General features: G+C 47.5%; 1 protein-coding gene across 1 annotated transcript in view; it reads right to left on the bottom strand.

Annotated features, from left to right (window-relative positions):
- The window catches only part of LOC146801873 (pannexin-1-like), an 88,859-nt gene that overhangs the window by 48,528 nt on the left and 20,178 nt on the right, over window positions 1-20,153 (bottom strand). Inside the window, exon 2 of the mRNA XM_085624059.1 lies at window positions 12,355-12,494. Coding sequence (XP_085480185.1) covers window positions 12,355-12,494 — 140 coding nt within the window. The remainder of the gene's footprint in view (window positions 1-12,354; window positions 12,495-20,153) is intronic.

Below are 20,153 nucleotides of genomic sequence, written 5' to 3'. Positions count from 1 at the left end.
CTATGGTTCACGAATAGTGCAGGCCACCTTAAACGCCTGGGATACTATGGCTACGCGCAACGTTCTTACCACATTCCCATCGCCTCTCTCACCCCTATAACTAACAATCCTGGCTTCTTTTTACTTAAACGAATTTTCAGGCATCTGTGCTCTCTTTCCCTTTCTCCAGGCTCGCGCCAGGACACCCCTCGGAGTATCTGTGCATGCTACAAGAGCAAATAACATAACATACCCCCGGGCCTTGACCAGGAAGCCTTTAGCCACTTGGATAAGGAAGGCCACAGATCCATAAGGCATTTTTACGATGTGGAGGGGCCACTGTCTTTCAAGGATTTCCGATCAGACTCTGCAAATCCTGAAACTGAGTGGTACCACTATCAGCAGATACGACACTGGGTAATGCAACCCCAGATACGCCAGGGAGCGGAGAGAAGGCTTACCCTGTATGAGCCGTGGCTGCTCTCTAAGCAGTCTACTAAACGACTTATCACAGAACTGTACCACATCCTACGCCCCCCCGGAAAAATTGACCAAATCTGGGGGCCGGAAACGGTGGGAAACGGAGCTGGGGCGGACATTGACTCAAAAAGAATGGGACGACATTCACTACAGGGCCTGAAACTCAACGCGTAATATTTCCAGCGTAGAATCTGCTACTAAGATAATGACATACTGGTATCTTACGCCCCCCCCAGTCTGCATAGAAGCAACCCCAGCTGCTCCCCGAGTTGTTGGAGGACATGTGGGGCTGAGGGCACACAGCTTCACTTATTGTGGGATTGACCCACTCTTACATCCTATTGGAAACAAAATCTAGATGAGATTGCAAAACACTTCCACACCAATTTATACTTCACTTTATGGAGTACATCATTCTGGGTGTCTCTGACAGACTTACATTTCCCCTCAAGTCCCGTAAAGGTAAACAGATGGGAATAGCCTCAGGGGCAGCACTACAGAATATACTGTCTCACTGGGGCACGGATAGAACTCCCACGGTGCAGGTGTGGCTGCACAGGTTGTGGTATGTGCTAGGCATGGAGAGTATTTCCTTCTCACTCCAGATGGAAGGGGCCTCTTTCACAGATCTGCGGTGCCCCTTTATTGCCCTGTTATACTCTGAAGTGCGCAAGCTCACCTGCCCCAGGAATATGCGCGCTGTCACAAGATCTGACACATTGATCTGTCCTGTGCCATGTTCGGTTTCTTCTTCGGTGGCAGCTGATGTGAGGAGGAGGGGGCAGGGAGGGGGGAGGATCAGGGGGGGGGAGGTGTGTGGCCGGTAAGGTATTCTTGTTTCATTTCTGATGCTCTGTGTAGCACTGCGAATGCTTTTAGCCCACGGTTCGAGCTTTATTGCTCGGTGCATCTTGTTTTGTCTTTCAAATCATTAAAAAAAGATTTAAACCTAAAAAAAGGGGTTTGGGTTCGCACACCCCCAAGCCTATTTTGCCCCCAGGGACTCCAACAGCTGGGCCCTCTCATTATAACAGGTGGGTGCACCAACCATACACCCTTACTTATGCTGCTCCCTCCGGGCAGGAGCAATCTCTTGATCAGTTTCCCTGCCTGCGTCAGTGCGTGCAATGAAACAGATCAAAAGTCAGCCCCCTGCTGGCGAGAACAATTTCAAAGAGTTTGATGCATATAAAAGCTATCCGTAGTAGGGTATTTGTTTTGGAACTGACATTCTCAATGTTTTGGAACTTGGCTTTCTGTAAACAGTTGTAAGCAGATTGAATACCATACTCATTGAGGGTTTCTCATATATCTGTGGTTGATTGTTAATGTGATCTATGCTACCTGTAAAGTGTATGGTATATGGTCAATATTGCACATAAAGCTTGTTTTCTACACCTAAGGGAGCTGCATCTGTGATGGCACTAATGATGCCCGATGTTCTCCTGAGCCATTTTGTACTTACTGTCAGGCCTCTAATGCCATAGTAATTTATATAATATGCTGGGAAATGAATCTTGGATACGGTCGTCAGTGATGTCATCATGGATGTAATTTGAGATGTCATCAGTGATGTCATAAATGATGTCCTAGAACATGCCATGAGTGATGTAATAAGTGAGGCCATAAGCAGTGCATGGCAGGGGTGCATGTTATAGTTAGCGCTTTCCAAATGAAGTCAGATCCCACTCTGTTCGCCAAAATGATGGCAGGGACTGTAGCTCAATGTCACAGAAAATATTATGTTCTCTATCCCTAACTTGACTGGCTTCCAGGGTCTTCCTCGGTTCCTCAGCTTCAGAAGAATCTCAGGGATACAATCACTCTTTTGCACAACTGGGATTTCTACAGCAAACGTTTAAGAAATATTGCATACTTTTATTTGTGGTGTGATTCTAGACACTAAGCAGCTGAAAACATTCCCTCCTCTGTAAAGGTTGGTGAGTATCTCTTGTGTGAGATTCACAGCGCTCCTCTTCAGACAGCAAGAGAGGTGCTATCACTGTTAGATCTGATGGCATGCTGCATCTATCTAGTGCTCCAAGCAGAACTGAAGATGAGTCAGTTGTAGTGGTGCATTGTTCTCCTAAGGGCATAGTTCACCTCTCGTCCCGTTTGCTCCAAGATCATCAATGATAGACCTGCTCATTCAATCTGCTTGCACGTCATCATTTCAGACTTCCATGGCATCAAGTGCCCGTCATTACAGACGCATCACTCCAGGGCTGGCATGACCATCTAGAAGAGAAGGCGTGCAATGCTCTGTGGGCTCTACAGGAATCGATTATGCCTATAAATATGCCAGAATTGAGGGTGATTAAGTTAGCTCTCAGGGTTTCCCTTCCACAGCTGAAGTACACTCAGATTAAAATACTTATGGGCAATGTGGTTTTAATGTTTTAGCTGAGCATGACGCTGTTGTTTAGTTTCAACAGGGGTGCAGGAATCAACCACAGACAGAGGTGTTTGAATTTGAGCAGTTCAATTGACAGGGACAGAAAATTCAAAAGCAGATCTCCTCAGCAGAATGTCTTCCACTAACGATGAGTGGGACGCAGGACATCCATCTTTTTGCAAACAGGGAGAACAAGTACTGCAGTTACTTTAGTAATATGGCAGGGTGGGGTGTGTTGGGAATGTACCTTCTCTCCCATTGAATTAATCCCTTCTCTAGGTCTTCCCTCCTGTATCACCAATACAAAGAGTAGTACAAAAGATGTAGATGGCCAAGACTCCTGTAAGTCTTATTACACCAGAACTAGGTCAGTCATTCTAGAACTGCTGCTCGCCTCCTCATCTCTTTCTCATCACAGTGGATCTATTGTCGCAAAAGGGCGTTCCACAGCCACTTCCAAATCTCCTGACTCTAAAATTACTTGGAATTTAAGAGGCTAGCCTGGTCTATCTACCAATTTCCAGAGGCAGTGATGAACGTTTTGTTATCTACACGGCGGCCCGTATTTGTGGCTTGGTGCGATGATGTATTCATAGAGTCTCTTCAACACAGTACAGTTAAAATACTCCAGTTTGTCTTTCATTAGTTGAAAAAGAACTTAACTTAGGGAAACATCAACTTCATTTCTGGATTCAACTTGGAATTTGAATCTGACCATTTATGATGGGTGCTCCATTTTAATCATTCATTCTTGTCACTTAAATTTCCTTTCATGGAAGATGGATTTCCTTTGGGCTATAAAATAGGCCAGGAGAATGAGCAAGTTGCAGGCATTTTTAGCTTCACTATCTCTCACTGTGTTTTAAAAAAACAGTACCTGCCAGATTAAAGGTGCCTTTTCTCACAAAAGCGACTTTTGACTTCTACATCAGTTAGGTCTTTACATTGCATTTTTCTCTCCTCCTCGCCCATCTAAGGATAAATGGAGAATTAATTGACTGAACCCCTAGGAAGGCCTTGGCCCACTATATGTACAGAACACAGTCTTTCTGTTAAGGTGCATCAAAAATTATTTTTAAGATTTTAAGATCTAAGGTTCTATAAAAAGAATAGTTATTTTGATCCTGACGTGTCATGCTCATTAGAGAGCACTGTAAAAGAAATCCTGGCACAGTAACAGTGATGAATGCTCATGTGTGATCACACATATTAGAAAACAGGTACTAAAATGTATGCATCTGGCACAGACCTATTGTTGGACTTGGCCCTTCTGGCAGGTTCGCCCCTAAGCTTTTTGCTTTTACTGGTGACCTGGTGGTAGTGATTTTTGGTTTCTGCGCACTTTCCCTGTGCCCCAGAGTAAAGTGCGTGCGCACTCTGAGTGCATGTGGTGAGATAGGCCTGCGCTCCCATAGGAATGCATGGTGAATGTAGGTGGCCCTGGTAGTTCCTGATGCGTGGGGTGTGCAGGGTCGAGTCTGGTATGTACGGACTTGTGTGATTGAATGCTGCGCAATGATGTATGCAGCGTGTATGTGTCTAGTGTGGAAGTGCCACTTCTAGACATGGCTGTGCGTGTGCTGTAAAGGTGCTGACACGTGATTGGCTGGAGCTGGCTGGTGAGCCTGGCTCCAGGAGTCTGGATGGGTCTGCCTCGGTGGTGAGTGTTGAGATCAGCATGTGTGATGTGAGGGAGTGGTGCACCTGGGTCCTGTGAATAGGGCTGGGATTTCCCCACACAATGCTGGCTCCGCCCCCTGTGGTGCGACTGATGACCCTAGCCCTGCCAGTGAATAGAGTGAGGGGCTGAGCACATCAAGGGTGCTCCCCAACCAGCTGCGCTTGGTTTTCCCCCTCACCCTGAACCAAGAACAAAGGGAAAAGGTGTATACAAATGGGGCTGTGTCCCCACAGAGGTGTTCTCTTCCAGGATCCTATCTGAGGGGGGCTGCTGCTGCTGGAGGCCAGGAGGAACCGCCACTTAGGACTGCCTTCCTGCCTGGAGGGCCCAGTGAGCTGGCCCCTGGCCCAGCCTTGCCCCCCTGCCTACCTTCCTGAACTTTACCAGGACTTTGTTCCTGGACCTTGCCTGGCAGCGCCTGGGAAGCGCTGCACTTTTATTTGAGAAGTGCCTGCATCTGTGGCCAGCAGCGCGGCGCTGCGATAATCTAGGAGCGAACCCCGACATAGGGATTCCCCCGTTTTACCCTGGATTCAAAGCGGGTGCCCACCTCGCATTGAGGCGCTCGTTGCGGGTCTCTACCCTGCTTATTTAATTATTTTGTTGGCGGGTGCCCACCCCGCTTGACCCCGTGTATTTTGACCTGAGAACGAAGGCGGGAGCCCACCCCGCGCTTCGGTGTGAAGGAAGGTAATCACCGCCGCAGGCCCGGAGTCTCCGCCTCGTCATTTCCCTGCCGCGCTGGGATTGGTCCAGCGGGAGGGAGTGTTGCCCACGTGACCGGGGGTTCGACGGAGGAAGCCGCGTTGTGAGTGGAGGAGGCGCAAGCCACCTCCTCCCTCTTCCCCCGAAGCCGCGCTCTGATTGAAGGAAGCGGACGGGAGCCTACCCCGCGCTTCCCTGAGGGAAGAACAGAGAGCGAGTCTGCGAGCAGCAGCGTCGCTGCTGCCCGGCCGGAGTGCTGCCGGTCCCGGAGAAGTGGGAGGACGACGCCGTGGAGAACCGGTAAGTGTGGGTGTCCCCGCCGGTCTCTCCTCTGCACTGTGCTTGTTTTAAGAGCCCCGAGAAGGCTCCAACGTACGGGGGCATTGTGTGCTTGCTCAGAGCGCTAGTGCGCTCCAACGAAGAGGGCCTCTTTGTCCTGATTGAGTCCCCCGAGCGGGACTCCAATGACCAGGGCATACCTGTTAAGGGTCCACGAGGCTCCACGTGACTGGGGCGCGTTTCTTCTCGTTTGTGTCCTAGAGCCCACGAGGCTCCCACGCTGTTTTGGGGGCATTAGTCATGCCCAGAGCCCTGTGAGGCTCTAACGTTTGGCCCCATCATTTGTCTACAGTCCAGGAGAGACTCCAACAACTGCTATATTTGTTTTAAGAGGCACAGTGGTGCCCACACTCATTTTCCCAGCTGCCCAGCACTTAGTGGGCAGCTGCAATGTTTAGGTTGTGCCTTGTGCGCTCTGGCTTGCGCAGCCTGCGCAGTCTTGCCCTGACTCTGCTGGACAAAGGGCGTTTGAGCCCCTGAGAGGCCAAGTTGGCCTGGGGACAGTTTCTTGTGTTGTGCCCTCTCCTAGGGTACATGATTGTTTTTACCTGTGTGTGTTGGCGCAAAATGCTTTCCTTTATGCTATGTTTATTTCCAGCTGTACCTATGCGTAGGAGAGGGTTTTTCCTAGTATAGGTTATGCTGAGGTGTTCTTGGTTCCCTACGTAATATTTTCCTAAGGTGGTTAGGGTTGCGTAGGTGGTACTTACCTGTTACCAGTGGTTACTGGCTGTGCGCTACATTTTCTAATTGGTACTACAGTGATTGTATGTGCTATGTTCTGAAGTATTATTCCTACAACGTGCTAGTTCTATAACGTGCTAGTTCCGAAAGTGCTTATTCCTGACAGTGGTCCATGTGGCCCTGTCCCATGTAAATAGTCCCTTGTAAAATTCTGCCCAGTGCCAGTTGGCACAGTGTAAATTGTGTGAATATTATCTCATGTGTTTTGGTATAATACAAAGGCTACTTTTATATAATACCTTGTGTGGAGTTTCTTTTGTGGTGGGCCTTGGGTGTTGTTGCTGGGTGCGCGTGCAAACGCTTTACACATTGGCTCCGGGCTAAGCCTGACTGCTCGTGCCAAGCTACCAAGGGGGTGAGCAGGGGTTATCTTTGGCGTTTAACTCCCCAGCCCTGACTAGAGTGGTGGTTTCTGCCTGGCTTTGGCGCAAGCCCTAGCCAACCAGAAATCCCATTTCTAACACCTATCTATTGACCTCGTGTTATGAGCGATACCTTAAACAAAACTCTGCATCTTCACAGAAAAAAGAAATCCTGAATTTTCAAGGGGTTGAGTATTTTAAATCCTACTTAATACTGAAATTATAATAAAACATGTCTGATAAATATACCTGCTTCAAAATCTCCCTGAACACATTCGAATTATCACAAAGAGAAGAAGGAACTTAAAATTCTATAAAACTATGAAGACATTCAATCTTTCAAAAATATTTCTAACTTCTCCCTATCTGGTGAGCAGCCAGCGATCTATTTTCTTTCAATTAAGGAAAAAAATAAGGAGAGGGTATCTCCAGATGAAAGTGACAAGGAAGAAAGATTCATAAAGAGAAAGTGAAGGGAACCCTTAGAAAAATAGAGATTTTGAAAAAGTGGTCGACTTATGCTATTAGACGTTCTTTGATTAAATCTTTTCGGCCAAAATAATTTATTGCCTACTTTTTTAAAAAAACATTTCTTGGCATTTTTTAGAATTGTTTCATGCTTTATCTGTGAACTTGGCCTATTAAGATGCTCTTGTAACCATATCCATTATTTCTGCTAAATTAACTGAGTGTTCTTAATTATTCATCATACCATGCCACCAAGTTGTCTTTTTTCCTCTCACGCCACAGAGTCATTAGCTAACAGTCTATTATTACAACACAAATTTACAATTATCTGCTCAACAAAATCAACTCAATATTTAATATCATTTTGTTATGCCTCATGAAAGCAGGTTTACTTATTAATATAATATGTAATTTCCCATCTGTAAAGTGAGTTCACTTCATACTCCTTTTAAGAATCTTTGCTGGTAATCTCTCTGGGGCTGCATTTTGAGTGTGCAGATTATTTCACTATCACTATCAACCCAGTACTCTCTCTATAAGTGGGTAGTAATATATTTGTGGATATATATTAAAGGCTTCTCATTTCATAAAACAGAATCTACAAATAAAATTATAATATTTTTTTAATGCTATTCCCTTCATGTGTATATTAGGCTGGTTTACCACAATGTCCCTGAACATTAACAGTATGAAAGAGAAAGCCCTCGAGCTCTTGGAGGAGAAATATGCTTCTATGGTTTATTAAAGGTGGACAAATTTCACCAGAATATCGAGTAACTTTTCTATACGAGAGTACACCTTGCCCAATAAAGTCATGAGAGATACTAGCAGGAGATTGGACCGAGAAGAGAATGTCTCATTCTTATATTCAAAGCAGTCCCCTGTTGACAAAAATTAAATGAAATTTTGCATTTGCAAAATGGCAAAAACTAAGATTTTCTGTATGACGAAATTCTGAACATAAGCAAGATTAAAGACGGTGCAAAAAATTCATACAGGCCCAGTATTTTTCATCATAGGAAATAGCCTCGTGTATTTTTCAATCTCATTAAGGCTCTTTATGGTTATGCAATACCTGAGTTGAAATCCAATCTCAGAATAAGCATATATGAATGTAAGCCTACAATAAGCACAAATATGTAGAAAATTTCCACCTTACCCTTTCGTCCCTCTCTTGCGGTGATGACTCACTCATTGAGGCGCTTTTGCCTCCAATCACACAGGTAAAAACCCGATCTCCCCTTCTTAATTCCTATCCTTTTTTTGTGGGCCAAACAATTTATAGACAGGCACCTCGCACGTGCTCCAGCGATTTAAGTTGTCTCGCATTGTTGCGTCGATGATCGGGCCAGAATATGTAACTACAGGCCTGCGTCGCAATGTTTAGAAATAAACGTACTGCCTCACACTGGTTACACAGTTCGATCTGGAGACCACCCATTTATTTACTATCTCCATGCCCCCACGTCACAGTCGTGACCATCAGGGATTGTATGGAGGGGAGAATACAATAGTGGGCATGGTCCACCCACTTAAACATAACATTCCTCCTCAACCAAATAAAAACGAACAACAGAGAGAGAGAGAGAGAACAAAATAAAACGAAACAAAACAAACTCAGGAGAATGCAAAAAAAATCCATTCTCAGTTGCATGTTCACTATATCAGAAAATCCTTCAAACAAGATGACCTCTCTGGGTGTGGTCGGAGATGATATCTCTCTGCCCCTTGACGATGAACTCCTTCAGATGACCCCCTCAATTCCTTAGGCAGAAATGAGGTGTCTCAATCAGATGACAGCTGTGATGACTCCAATGAGAACAACTGTTTCCACCATGAGAATGTGAGATTTCCATCCTTGGAGATCCGGAATAGGCAGGCTGAACGACGGGCAAACGCCCATCCTCCGATGACACCTCGACACCTCGTGAGATACTGAAGAAAGAGAAATTCCGTGTAATGGCCGCTCCATCCTTCTGTGCAGTTATCATTGCCCCTCGCACCTTCTGCACCTTCCATGGATCGAGTTCAAAAAGCGAAGTGAAGTTTCCTCGAGAGTGCCGACTTCTCACCATCACCAGATCGCCCACCTTGACGGAACTCTGTTTGGCCCTGCAGGCTCGGGACATACCTTTGTTTTGCACATGACGCCTCTGCAGCGTATCTGCTACTTGCTACTGACGTGTAGACACAACATCTAGGTGCAGAATGACATCGCCCACCGGTGGTTTATACATAATGACATGGAACTCTTATGAGTTGTAGAATAAGGAGTCAGATGATATTCTCTCAAAAACCCATACAGAGCACAGTCCACATTCTGTTGGCTAAAGCGATTCAGATAACTTTGTTCAGAGTGCGCATGAAGCGCTCTGCCTCTCCATTTGCCTTTGGCCAATGGGGTGTGATTTTCCGATGGTTGACACCCCTGGATTGTAGATAATCAGTGAGTTCCTGGCTCGAGAATGGAGGGCTGTTATCTGTGGCAACTCTTTGAGCACTACATGAGTGGCCATAATTTTCTTCAGCCGAGGAATGGTCTGGCTAGTGGTAATGTACTCCAGGATTTCAACCTCTGGATTCTTTGAAAAATCATCAATGACCACCAGCATGTGCCTCCCATCTGGGAGACTCCCAAAATTCGCACTGGCGTGTAGCCAGGGGAATGGGGGAATGACTTCAGTGATAATGGGCGCAGGAGGATCAGCAGGACCTGCGGGCTGACGGAGTGCACATTGACGAACAGCTTGATCCAACAGGGTGTCCAGATTGGGAAACTACAACTTACACCTTAGGTGAGATTTTGTCTTGACAGCCCCTTGATGGGCCAAATGGGCCAGATCATCCATTCGCTGTTGCAAATTTCCAGGAACTACTAGACGTGATCCTCTCATGAGCCAGACTTCTGGAGACACCACCAACTCGTTCCGCACATTGTGTAGGGAAGCCAAAGCTTTTCTGGCGTTATCTTTGCGATAGGTGGTCTTATCAAGTAGAGTGTTCCATTTTCCTGACTGCACTGCGGGAATGCTCAGCTGGAGACATTCGTCGATGCAGACGGCTTTAACAATTTCCTCCAGGGAGATCGGAAGAGGTCTAGAACATTCTACAACCAAATGGACATACTCTTCCACTTCTTCTGCGGCAAGCTCTTCACTCTGGGTGGCAGGGCTGGCATGCCTGGATAGGTATTCCGCCGGATTCTGAGTTCCTGGGTGGATGACCACTGTAAAGTGATATTCTTGCAATTGGAGGATAAATTTATCGATTTGTGATGGGGGTTTAGACGATGACCCCATGAACTATGGGATGACAAGTTTGTGATCAGTGTGTACAATGAAAGGTTGTCCATAAAGATATAAATGAAAGTGACGGCATCCCCAGCTTCCTTTTCAATATGAGAGTACCTTTGTTCTGTTGGGGCCAGTGCTTGACTGGTGTATGCCACTGGGACCCACTCACTGTTGCTTTGTCGTAGAGATAATACGGCTTAGAGACCCATCAACTAACAGTTCAGTTTCCTTTGCTGCGTCGAAATAGACTAAGGTGGTTTCAGCTGACAGGGCAAGTTTCGTGGCTTGGAAAGCCTCCTCCTATGCAGGCCCCCAGTTCCAAATGGCATTTGACTTGACTAATTCCCTTAGGGGAGCAGTGAGGTCTGAAAGATTTCGAATGAATTGGCTAAAGTACGTAACCATGCCCAAGAAGCTTCTCACCCCAGTCACATTGGTGGGAGCCAGGGCCGCCTGAATGTCCTGGACTTTGAGGGGATCTGGTGACACTCTGCTTTGGGAGAAATGATATCCAAAAAATGCTATTTCCTTTTGAAGAAATCCACACTTCTTCCTATGGAGCGTCAGTCCATTCTCCATTAGACGTTGGAAGACGGCCCTCAGGCGATCAAAATGTTCTTCCAATGTGGGGGCATGGACTAAAATGTTGTCACTGACATTGAGGACTCCATCCAGGCCTGCAAGCACACTTCTAATTGTGTCTTCAAATACTTCTGCCGCACTTGAATCTCCGGAAGCTGAGACTCTTGTAACTCCTCAGGCCTACGTGGGTGGAGAAGGTGGTGATAGCTCGAGATGTGGGATCCAACATCAATTGGTGGTAGCCAGCGCGTACATCTATCTTCGAAAACCACTTCAAACCACACACTTCGGCCACAATATCATCGACCGTGGTCGTTAGGTGTCGCTCCTGTTTATTGGCCAGGTTGGGTAGCCCATATCCCCGCATATTCAAACTTCTCCGGGCTGCTTGGGCTTGCGGGCCACCACGATGGGGGACACCCTGGGGGCGGGGCCATCGACCTTCTCAATGATGTCCGCCTGCTCTAACTTACTCAGTTCCGCCTCCACCTTGGATCAGATATGAAACGCCACCCTTCAATGTTTCAAAGCTACTGGCTGTATTGAGTCAACAATATGTAGTCTTATAAGTCTGTCTTTTAAACAACGTATGCCCTCAAGCAATGGTGCAAACTAGGTAAGTAAATCAGCCACGTTCTCTTGGTGTACACTGAATGCAAAAGCGACAAGATGAAGACGTTCCGCTGTCCGGCAGCTTAGTAACATCCCGGTGCCCTCTTTTGTGACATAGATTTGGGTTTGTGTCAATCGAGATTCGTGTGCAAAGTCAGCCGTGAACACTCCAGCTAGAGGTAGGGGAGAAGTGGATCCATAGGTAAAAACCTTGGTAGTGGTAGGTCTTGTTTAGAATTCAAGGTGATCCATATTAAGTTGCAAAGTGTGAGTCAATCTGCAAAAGTCTGAACCATGATGCATGATACCTGTTTATTATCATCGCCCTTCGCTATTATTTTAACAAGGAGCACCCTTGTTGACCTTACTAGTACAGGTGGTAATGCATTGCAACCAAGTCTGGTTAGTATTACATTAAACTGTACTGCTTTTGCTGTAGATCTTTGTATTCTCTTTAAGTATGACCTACAAACAAATATCTAGGAGCTTAGAGACTTTAAACATATGTGCTTTTTGAAAGTCGCACTTCTAGGCATCCTGAATGTAAAGTACTATCACAGCAGTCAATCAAAGTCTGAATTCTAAAACGGCCTTCAAGCACAGTAAGTAATTAATAACATGCTAAAGTGTCCAAAGCAAGAAAACATGAGGAGACCAATAAAATCACAGCCCAAAGCAAACAAAATACTTCAGTATTTTTCTTTAGGAACTTACTTTATGAAGCCACAGAGGCATGTTTCCCGATTCACTGCTGGATAAATGTTTCTGCTGTACAGCTGCCCAACAGAAAGAGTCAACATATCCAGCCTGACGCTGGGAAAATTTGCTTGGGGCGAAGCAGCTTATCTGGGCCCCTGCAAAAAACATATACATATGAACGTTACTTAAAACTGTTTCTATATTTAAGTTTACTGACAATGTTTAGAGTAGACCATAACAGAACAAAACCATAATATAGTTTTGAAAATGAGGTACACCTGTGACTGACACAGAGACAAACTGAACAAAGTCACATGGGCTAAATGTATGAACTTATTTTGCGTTTGCGAACCCTGCAGTTTTCAAACTCACCCGGTTTGCAACCACAGAATGATATTTGAAAGTGCACTAAACCCCTTTTGCAATTTGGAAAGTCCATTCTGATTCGGAAGAGGGGTTTAGCGACTCATTCTAAATCGCAATTAGGAATTATGTTAAAGACTTGTCCCCTCTTGACTGCAAATCTCAGTGAGGTGTTTCAGTGGCTTGTGACCTCAAGTACGCCAGCAAACAATAATAAGTTACCAATTTAACTCACATAGGAGAAGCTATCTCATTATGTTATGCAACTTTGCAGAGCGCACTATCACCTGGGTGAGTATCCCGGTGCAGCCAACCTTAGCGCCTAGTGGTATCACTCGAAAAGCCAGGTCTTCAGCTTCTTGAGAAATGCAATACTTGAGGAGGAGGCTCTTGTGTAGACGCAGGTTGTTCACGCGGTGTTGGAGAAGGCTCCACTGCTGGATCTGGTTTTCCATACACATGGGATGTGTGCAAGTAGGGATTCAGAAGAGTGGAGGTATCAGGAAGGTTTGTGAAAGCAGATGCAATTGTTGACGTATGCTGGATGAATTCTGAATGGGCTTCAGCCTTCTCTAGAGTTTTGTGTTGATCCCGGCATAGAAGTTGTTCCCGTAGTGCAGCTTTCTTGTGACAAGGACATGCATTTCTGCTTTCAGGGTGCTGATCAGGAGCCATTTGAAAATCTTTCTCAGCATCTTCAGGGTATGGAAGCATAATGCGGTAACAACGCTAACTTAGGCGGTCATGTCAAGCTTTCTATCGATGACGATCTTGAGGTTCTTATTGTGGGTGGTGGGGTGGGAGTTGGCCCGAGGTCTGTTGGCCACCAGGTGGAGTCCCACAGTGAAGTGCTAATCCTGAAGATCATAGTTTCAGTCATGTCTGTGTTCAGCTTCAGACAGTTGGTCTTTATCCAGTGGGTGATTGCAGTCATGCAGTCTTTGAACTTGATCCTGGTACTGGGCGTCTTGTCCGTGAGGGAGAGAAAGAGCTGTAAGTCATCAGGGTAGAAGAAGACATTGATGTTGTGAGAGCAGATGATGCTGGCTAGAGGGCTCATGTATGTGTTGAAGCGGGTCGGGCTCAGAGAGAATCTTTGCAGAACTACACAGATGAGTTCACAGGTGTGAGAATTGTACGGTGCGAAGCTGACTGAGTACTTCAGCCAGGAAGGAACAGATTCATCAGATTGTATGTCCTTGGATTCCAATGTTATGTAGGCACTGGATAAAGATGGGGTGGGAGACTGTATCAAAGGCTGCAGAGAGGTCTTAGAGGATGAGGCCCGCCAAGGTCTCCTCCGTCCAGAATCATGTGAATGTCATCCGTGGTGGCGACGAGGGCAGTTTCCTTGCTGTGGTTTGGTCTGAAAACAGACTGAGTGGTGTTGAGGGATTGGTGGTTTTGGAAGTATTCAGTGAGATGTCTGTTAAAATTTTCTCAAAGAGCTTGTCCAGGAATAGTAGCAGGGAGATAGCGCTGTAGTTGGCGAGCACTGAAGGCTCCACAGAGTGTTTCTTCAGCAATGGGAAGGAAGCTGTGTATTTCCAAGTGCCTGGGAAGGTCACGCAAGGGGTGGAGGCATTCAAAATGGGCGTGAGCATCCGCTGATGAGTTGCAGTCCTCTGGAGTAAGCATGGTGGAGAAAAGAGTTTGATTGGGCCCTTGAATGGATGTACTTCATAGTGGCAGCGATTTCGTATGGGGTGATGAGGGGCCATGTGGTTTGCATTTGTTCCTTGGATAAAAGAGACATTTGGTGAGGTTTGTGGGGTCCAGTTGCAGGTTCAAATTGCTGTAAATGATGGTGATTTTGTTGCTGAAGACTTGAGAGAGATTGTTGCAGGGGTCCTGTGAGGGTGTGATCACATTGGAAGTGGCCGCTGGTGAGCTGAAATCCTTCAGGATGGTCTAGATTTATTTTCTTCTTTTGGTGCTGGCATTTATGCGGTTCACCAGAGTGGCATGCTTGGGGGTCCAGATCATTTGGTGGCAGCATCTTGAGGTGGATTTGGGCACTTGAATATGCAATCTAAAACAAACCTCATGCAAAACGGCAGGGCATCGAAGCCAAAAGGCATGTGGGGGGTCAACTGATCCAGGGATACTTAAGATAGAAAGGCGTTCAATAAGGCAAAAAAAACAGGTACAAGCTATTCAATGAAACAGAATTCACAAAGCTGGCTGGAAAGGTAAAAATGGCCAGACTGGAAAATTATATCCGACGTGCAGCAATCGCCAATTATACAGCTGGAGATGGAAACAAGGAGCGACAGGGTGAATTAATCCCACATCAGACAGGGAAATAAAAGATCATGGGCCAGAAAGTAAAAACGTTTTTTCCTGCAGAGGAATTTAACCTAAAGTTGCAGAGGCAATGGACTCGCAGACCAGGCATACCAAATAACCAATCTTTGGCCGAATATAATTTCCCACTCTGGCCGCAATTAATTTTCCTCCGCTTCCGGTTTTGTTCTGAATTAATGACTGTAGTTTTTGTCCTTTCTCAGGTATCCCTTTTTGCTTTGATGCCATGCAGTTTTGCATGAGGTCTGCTTTAGATTGCCTATTTACGTGTCTTCTGACAATGTCCCGATGAATTCCCTGGTTAAATACACCACTGGAGTTGAACAGTCAACAATCTCCTACAATAGGGACTGCAATGTTCTTTAATATTGTATATTGTACACAGCCAGTAATGTTCTGTTATACATACAGAGGTATTGGATATATTACTATGCAGTCTATTGTCTGTTTTGAAATTTCCTCGTTTTGTTTGTATACAAAAGGACTAACACTTCACTGATCACAATTGCCACTGGACGATCACAATAACTACTCTGTGCTGTTATATCATTTTACTTTTGGATTGACTATAATACACCATCAGTGTTCATAATTTTGGGAGTTGTATTATTCCTCTCAAGTACTTTTATATTGTGGGCTTATCAATTTGAAATCACATTGACAATGGTTTTTTTTTTTCAAAGTTTTCAAAAACCTTTATTGAGAAGAATCAGGTCGGACACAATACAATGTGCAACACAACAGCTCAAAATAACAGAGTGCAAGTCAAGTTAAGCATTTGGCTGCTGGTCGTTCACATTCTACAGCGAGCAGAAAAAACATGAAGGTCAGAATCACAGCTCCACTACACAGAAGCCCCTCCACTCAAGGGGAATACAACTACGATAAAAGCCTCAGTGGGGAGTACCAAAAAGGCAGGGCGACCATGGAAGGGAAGGGGGCAGCTACTGACCAGCACCAACGGCCACCACGGGCACAGGGCCGGCGGGGAGCGTGGGAGAGGCAGAGCCATTGGAATGGGAACGGGATTGAAGTAGGTAACCAGAGGGCCCCAGATATCTGCGGGTCGGGACCTGATGGGCAATAGGTCCCAAAACTCCGATAGGAGAGTCTGGCACCGAGAGGCGTCCTCCAGCCAGCTCTCAACCTTAGGAGCCGGCCGGCGACCCCAACATATGGCCACCCTACGCCAGACCAGGACCAGGAACATCGAAATCAGTCGTCGGGAAGCATCGGGCAGAATTTTACAAAACCAAGGAGGCACAGGGGAGGGTCGGGATGCACTGTGACACTAGTGATGTCAGAAATGGTAGAACACACCATCCACCAGAACTCTAAGACCTTAGGACATAACCAAGTCCGCGGAAGGGGCAGCGCAACGCACACAAGAGTCCGCTGGAATGAGCCCGAGCCTGTGGAGCTGAACAGGGGTGCGGTACAACCTGTGCAAGTACTTAAAATGTATCAGACGGAGCCGGTAGTTCGGTGACAGCTTTTTGTCTGGTTACAACAGTACTGCCAGTCAGCCTGCGATATGTCAGTACCAAGATCCGCACCCCACGCCCGATCCGAAGAGATGAAGGTGGCCATTAAAGTAAGCGCGTATAATTTGGTAACCAATTTGTGTGGCGTCGGGGACGTATACACGAGATCCAGAGCCGGCATGGTGGGTGGGGCTGGGGGAATGTGGGGTGGAGTTTCCGGCATATAGCACGCAGCTGATAAAATAAAAGTGTGTCCAGCGGCCCCGAGGAGTCAGGAAGAGAATAGAAAGTGTTGTCTGGGTAAAGATCCGCTATCGTCCTCAAACCCAAACGTGACGCATGCCTAGACATGCCAGAAGGCTGAAGTGGGGGGAAATCTGGGTGGTTCACTATTGGCACGGCATTGGCAGAAAGACGGGAAAAGCTGGAAAGCCGGCGTAAGCTGGACCAAGCCCAGCGCAGCGTCTCGACCGTGTTGACCTCCGCCCTAGGGTGCACCGCGGGAACGAACAAAGCCGTGGACAGAGGCCAAGGGGAAGCTAGATCCGTCTCAACGGCGACGTGGGGCTGATAAGGAGTAGGATGTATCCAAAAATGCAGAAAGCTGGCTTGGGCACACAAGGCATAGATCCTGAAATCAGGTGCGCCCATACCATCGGCAGACATGGGGAGAGTAAGGATGTCGTATGCGACTCTAGGCTGTTTGCCCGCCCAGACGAGCGAAATGATGAGGGAGCGTAATTTACAAAAGAAATGAGTGATAAGAGGAACAGGACTGTTTAAAAACAAATAAAGAAAATTTAAGCAGGACCACCATCTTGGCGATTGCGATCCGGCCCGCCAGAGAGAGCGGAAGTCGGCTCCACGATGGGATCCTAGATTCCAGCCAGTCGACCGCACGCCCGAAGTTGGATCTCCACAATTCATCCAGATCTCTACTCAGCCAGATGCCCAGATATCGAGTGGGGTCGGAAGCCCACACAAACGGAAAGTTTGGTGTGAATGGCATGGTGGCGTCAGTCAAGGGGAATAAGACAGACTTGCTCCAGTTCACTTGAATGCCGGAAAGCCCACCAAAACGTAGGATTTCCCTGACCAGGGGGCTTAGGTTCTCCTGAGGATGACCGACGTATAGTGTTACATCGTCCGCGTACATGGAGACGAGTAGGGAGTGGGACGAAAAACCTATTCCTCTAGGAGTATGGTGCTGCCGGAGTCTAGCGGCCAGGGGCTCCATTGCAATGGCAAAGAGCATGGGCGAAAGAGGGCACCCCTGCCGTGTGCCACGAGCAATGCCGACGGGGTTGGAAACCTGGCCATTGATACAGAGACGTGCCGAAGGGTTAGTATAAAGGAGTTTAACCTTACGCATAAAGAGTTCGCTGAAGCCCATACGCGGCAAGAGATAGAACAAGAAGGGCCACTCCAGCGTATCGAACGCCTTTGTAGCGTCTAAGAGGGCAGCCACAGCCGGGAGGTTAGGATTAATTTGATGTAATACTGAGAATATTTTTCGGAGGTTATGCGAGGTTGCCTTACCGGGAATGAAACCTGATTGGTCAGGGAGAGCTATGAGGAGCATGAGTAATAGCAGGCGAGAGGCAATCAATTTGGCATAAATTATGTTATCAATGTTGATTAGGGAAAGGGGGCGGTATGAGTCGCGGCGGTCGGCAGGTTTCTCGGGTTTAAGCAGCAAGGTTATCATCGCCTCACGTAGCGACAACGGGAAGAGACCAGTATCAGGGGATTCATTATACATAGCCGCCAAGTGTGGCTCAAGAAGATCGGCGTACATTTTGTAAAATGAGGCTGGTAAGCCATCTGGGCCGGGTGCCTTGTCCCCGGGTAAGCTATTGATGGCCGCAAGTAGTTCCTCCCTAGAGAAAGGTTCATCCAGAAATTTCCGGTGGTGATCTTCCAGCCAGACGAGCACAATGGATTCGAAATATTGATCAAAATCCACCTGTGACAAAGGAGTTCCGGCGGAATATAACTGAGAATAGAAGTCCAGAAAACGGGACTGAATTTCCTCCGGAGAAGTGGTCCTAGACGGGCCTCCATCACTGAGGGCCGTTATATAAGAAGCGGCACGCGGTGGGTGAAGAAGATTGGTAAGAGTGCGCCCCGGGCGGTCCCCCTCACCGAAACGACGAGCCCGACCCTCCCTGCCCAAAAAGGACACCTCGCGGCAAACCTCATCCGAAAATTCAGTGTGTTTTTGACGTATTAACGCCAGCGTCTCAGGACTGGGGTGAGCCGCCTGGGCGGCATCCAGATCTTTTATTTCCGTCTCCAGCTTAGCCTGGGAGGTGCGGATCGGGCGGAGGACACCAGCCTGTTTAGAAATACATTCGCCCTGAATTACGACGTTAAACCCTTCCCATAAGGTCGAGGCGGAGTCCACAGATCCTGTGTTTAAATCGAAGTAGTTGGATATAGCAGTACGGATTTCCACGCAAAAGGCAGTGTCCTGAAGGGCGCCTGGGGAAAGGCGCCAGGTAAAAGCCCACCGCAGGGATTGGGGATGGCGGAGGCGGATCTGCACCGGCGCATGGTCGGAAAAGGTGCGAGCCATATGCCCCGCATCAGTGAGCCAGGACAGGACGTCTGGTGAGGTCAGTCAGAAATCAATGCGCGACCAACAGCCCCTTTCGCCGGTAACGCAGGTGCCCTCACAGGTAACAGGACGGAAGTGGCGCCAAGCATCATAAAGAGAGTTGTCAGCAAAAATTGACGTGAGAGCCGCGGAGGCGCACGATGGGACAAGTGAAAGCCCAACCAATCCAAAGTTGCCGACAGCGCGACATTAAAATCACCTCCACAGACAACCGCAGCAGGGCCACAAGCGGAGATGAGGTGCCAGATGTGGTTAAAGAAATCCGTATCGTCCGAGTTAGGGCCGTATACCGCGGCAATCGTAACGGTCTGGGCCAACAGTAGACCATGAAGGATCACGTACCTACCCTCAGGATCAGTGAGTACCTGGGTAGTCTGCCAATGGAGACCCCTGCGCAACAGAATTGAGACCCCTCTGGCATATGACGAGTAGGTGAAGGAGTGGGATTCCCCCCAATATCGCGCTTGAAGTCTGGAAATAGAACCGGGCAGCAGATGTGTCTCCTGTAGGAGACATATATCTACCTTGTGCCGCTGTAAGTGGGCATGAATCAGTCAGGCCTTACGATGGTCGTTCAGACCGCGCACATTCCATGTCCAGCAGACAATATCAGCCATAAGAGGTGGGTCCAGAGTGTGGCGCTGCGCAACGCCCACAATAGGCGCCACAGGCAGGTGCAGTGGGCAGGAAAGGAATGTGATTCAATGGGCAACGAAACGCGGCATAGGCTGGAGGCCCCGCAAGCAGATGGAGGCAGCCCACCGGGGACCACCGCCAACCAGGCAATGCGGGGAAAACACGCAGGCGGTTTACTGGCGAATGTGGCATCAGGAGCAGAATGCGCCAATGAGCAGGGACAGTGCGCCGCGGACCCGATCACAAGAGGTGCAGCAGAGAAGGGAGGGAGGGACCAGTGGAGCAGCATGGGCACAACCTGGGAAGGACCAGTGACCTGAAACAGAACGGAGCATGTAACACAATGCAGTATCGCAGTCAAAACTTGTGAAAACAGTATCAGGAAAACATACAGTAGCAAACGG

This window comes from Triturus cristatus, chromosome 8 (assembly GCF_964204655.1).
Source record: "Triturus cristatus chromosome 8, aTriCri1.1, whole genome shotgun sequence".
Classification (NCBI taxonomy): Eukaryota; Metazoa; Chordata; class Amphibia; order Caudata; family Salamandridae; genus Triturus; species Triturus cristatus.
Note: the sequence above shows the minus strand (reverse complement) of the source record. Positions and strands in the feature narration are given on the sequence as shown.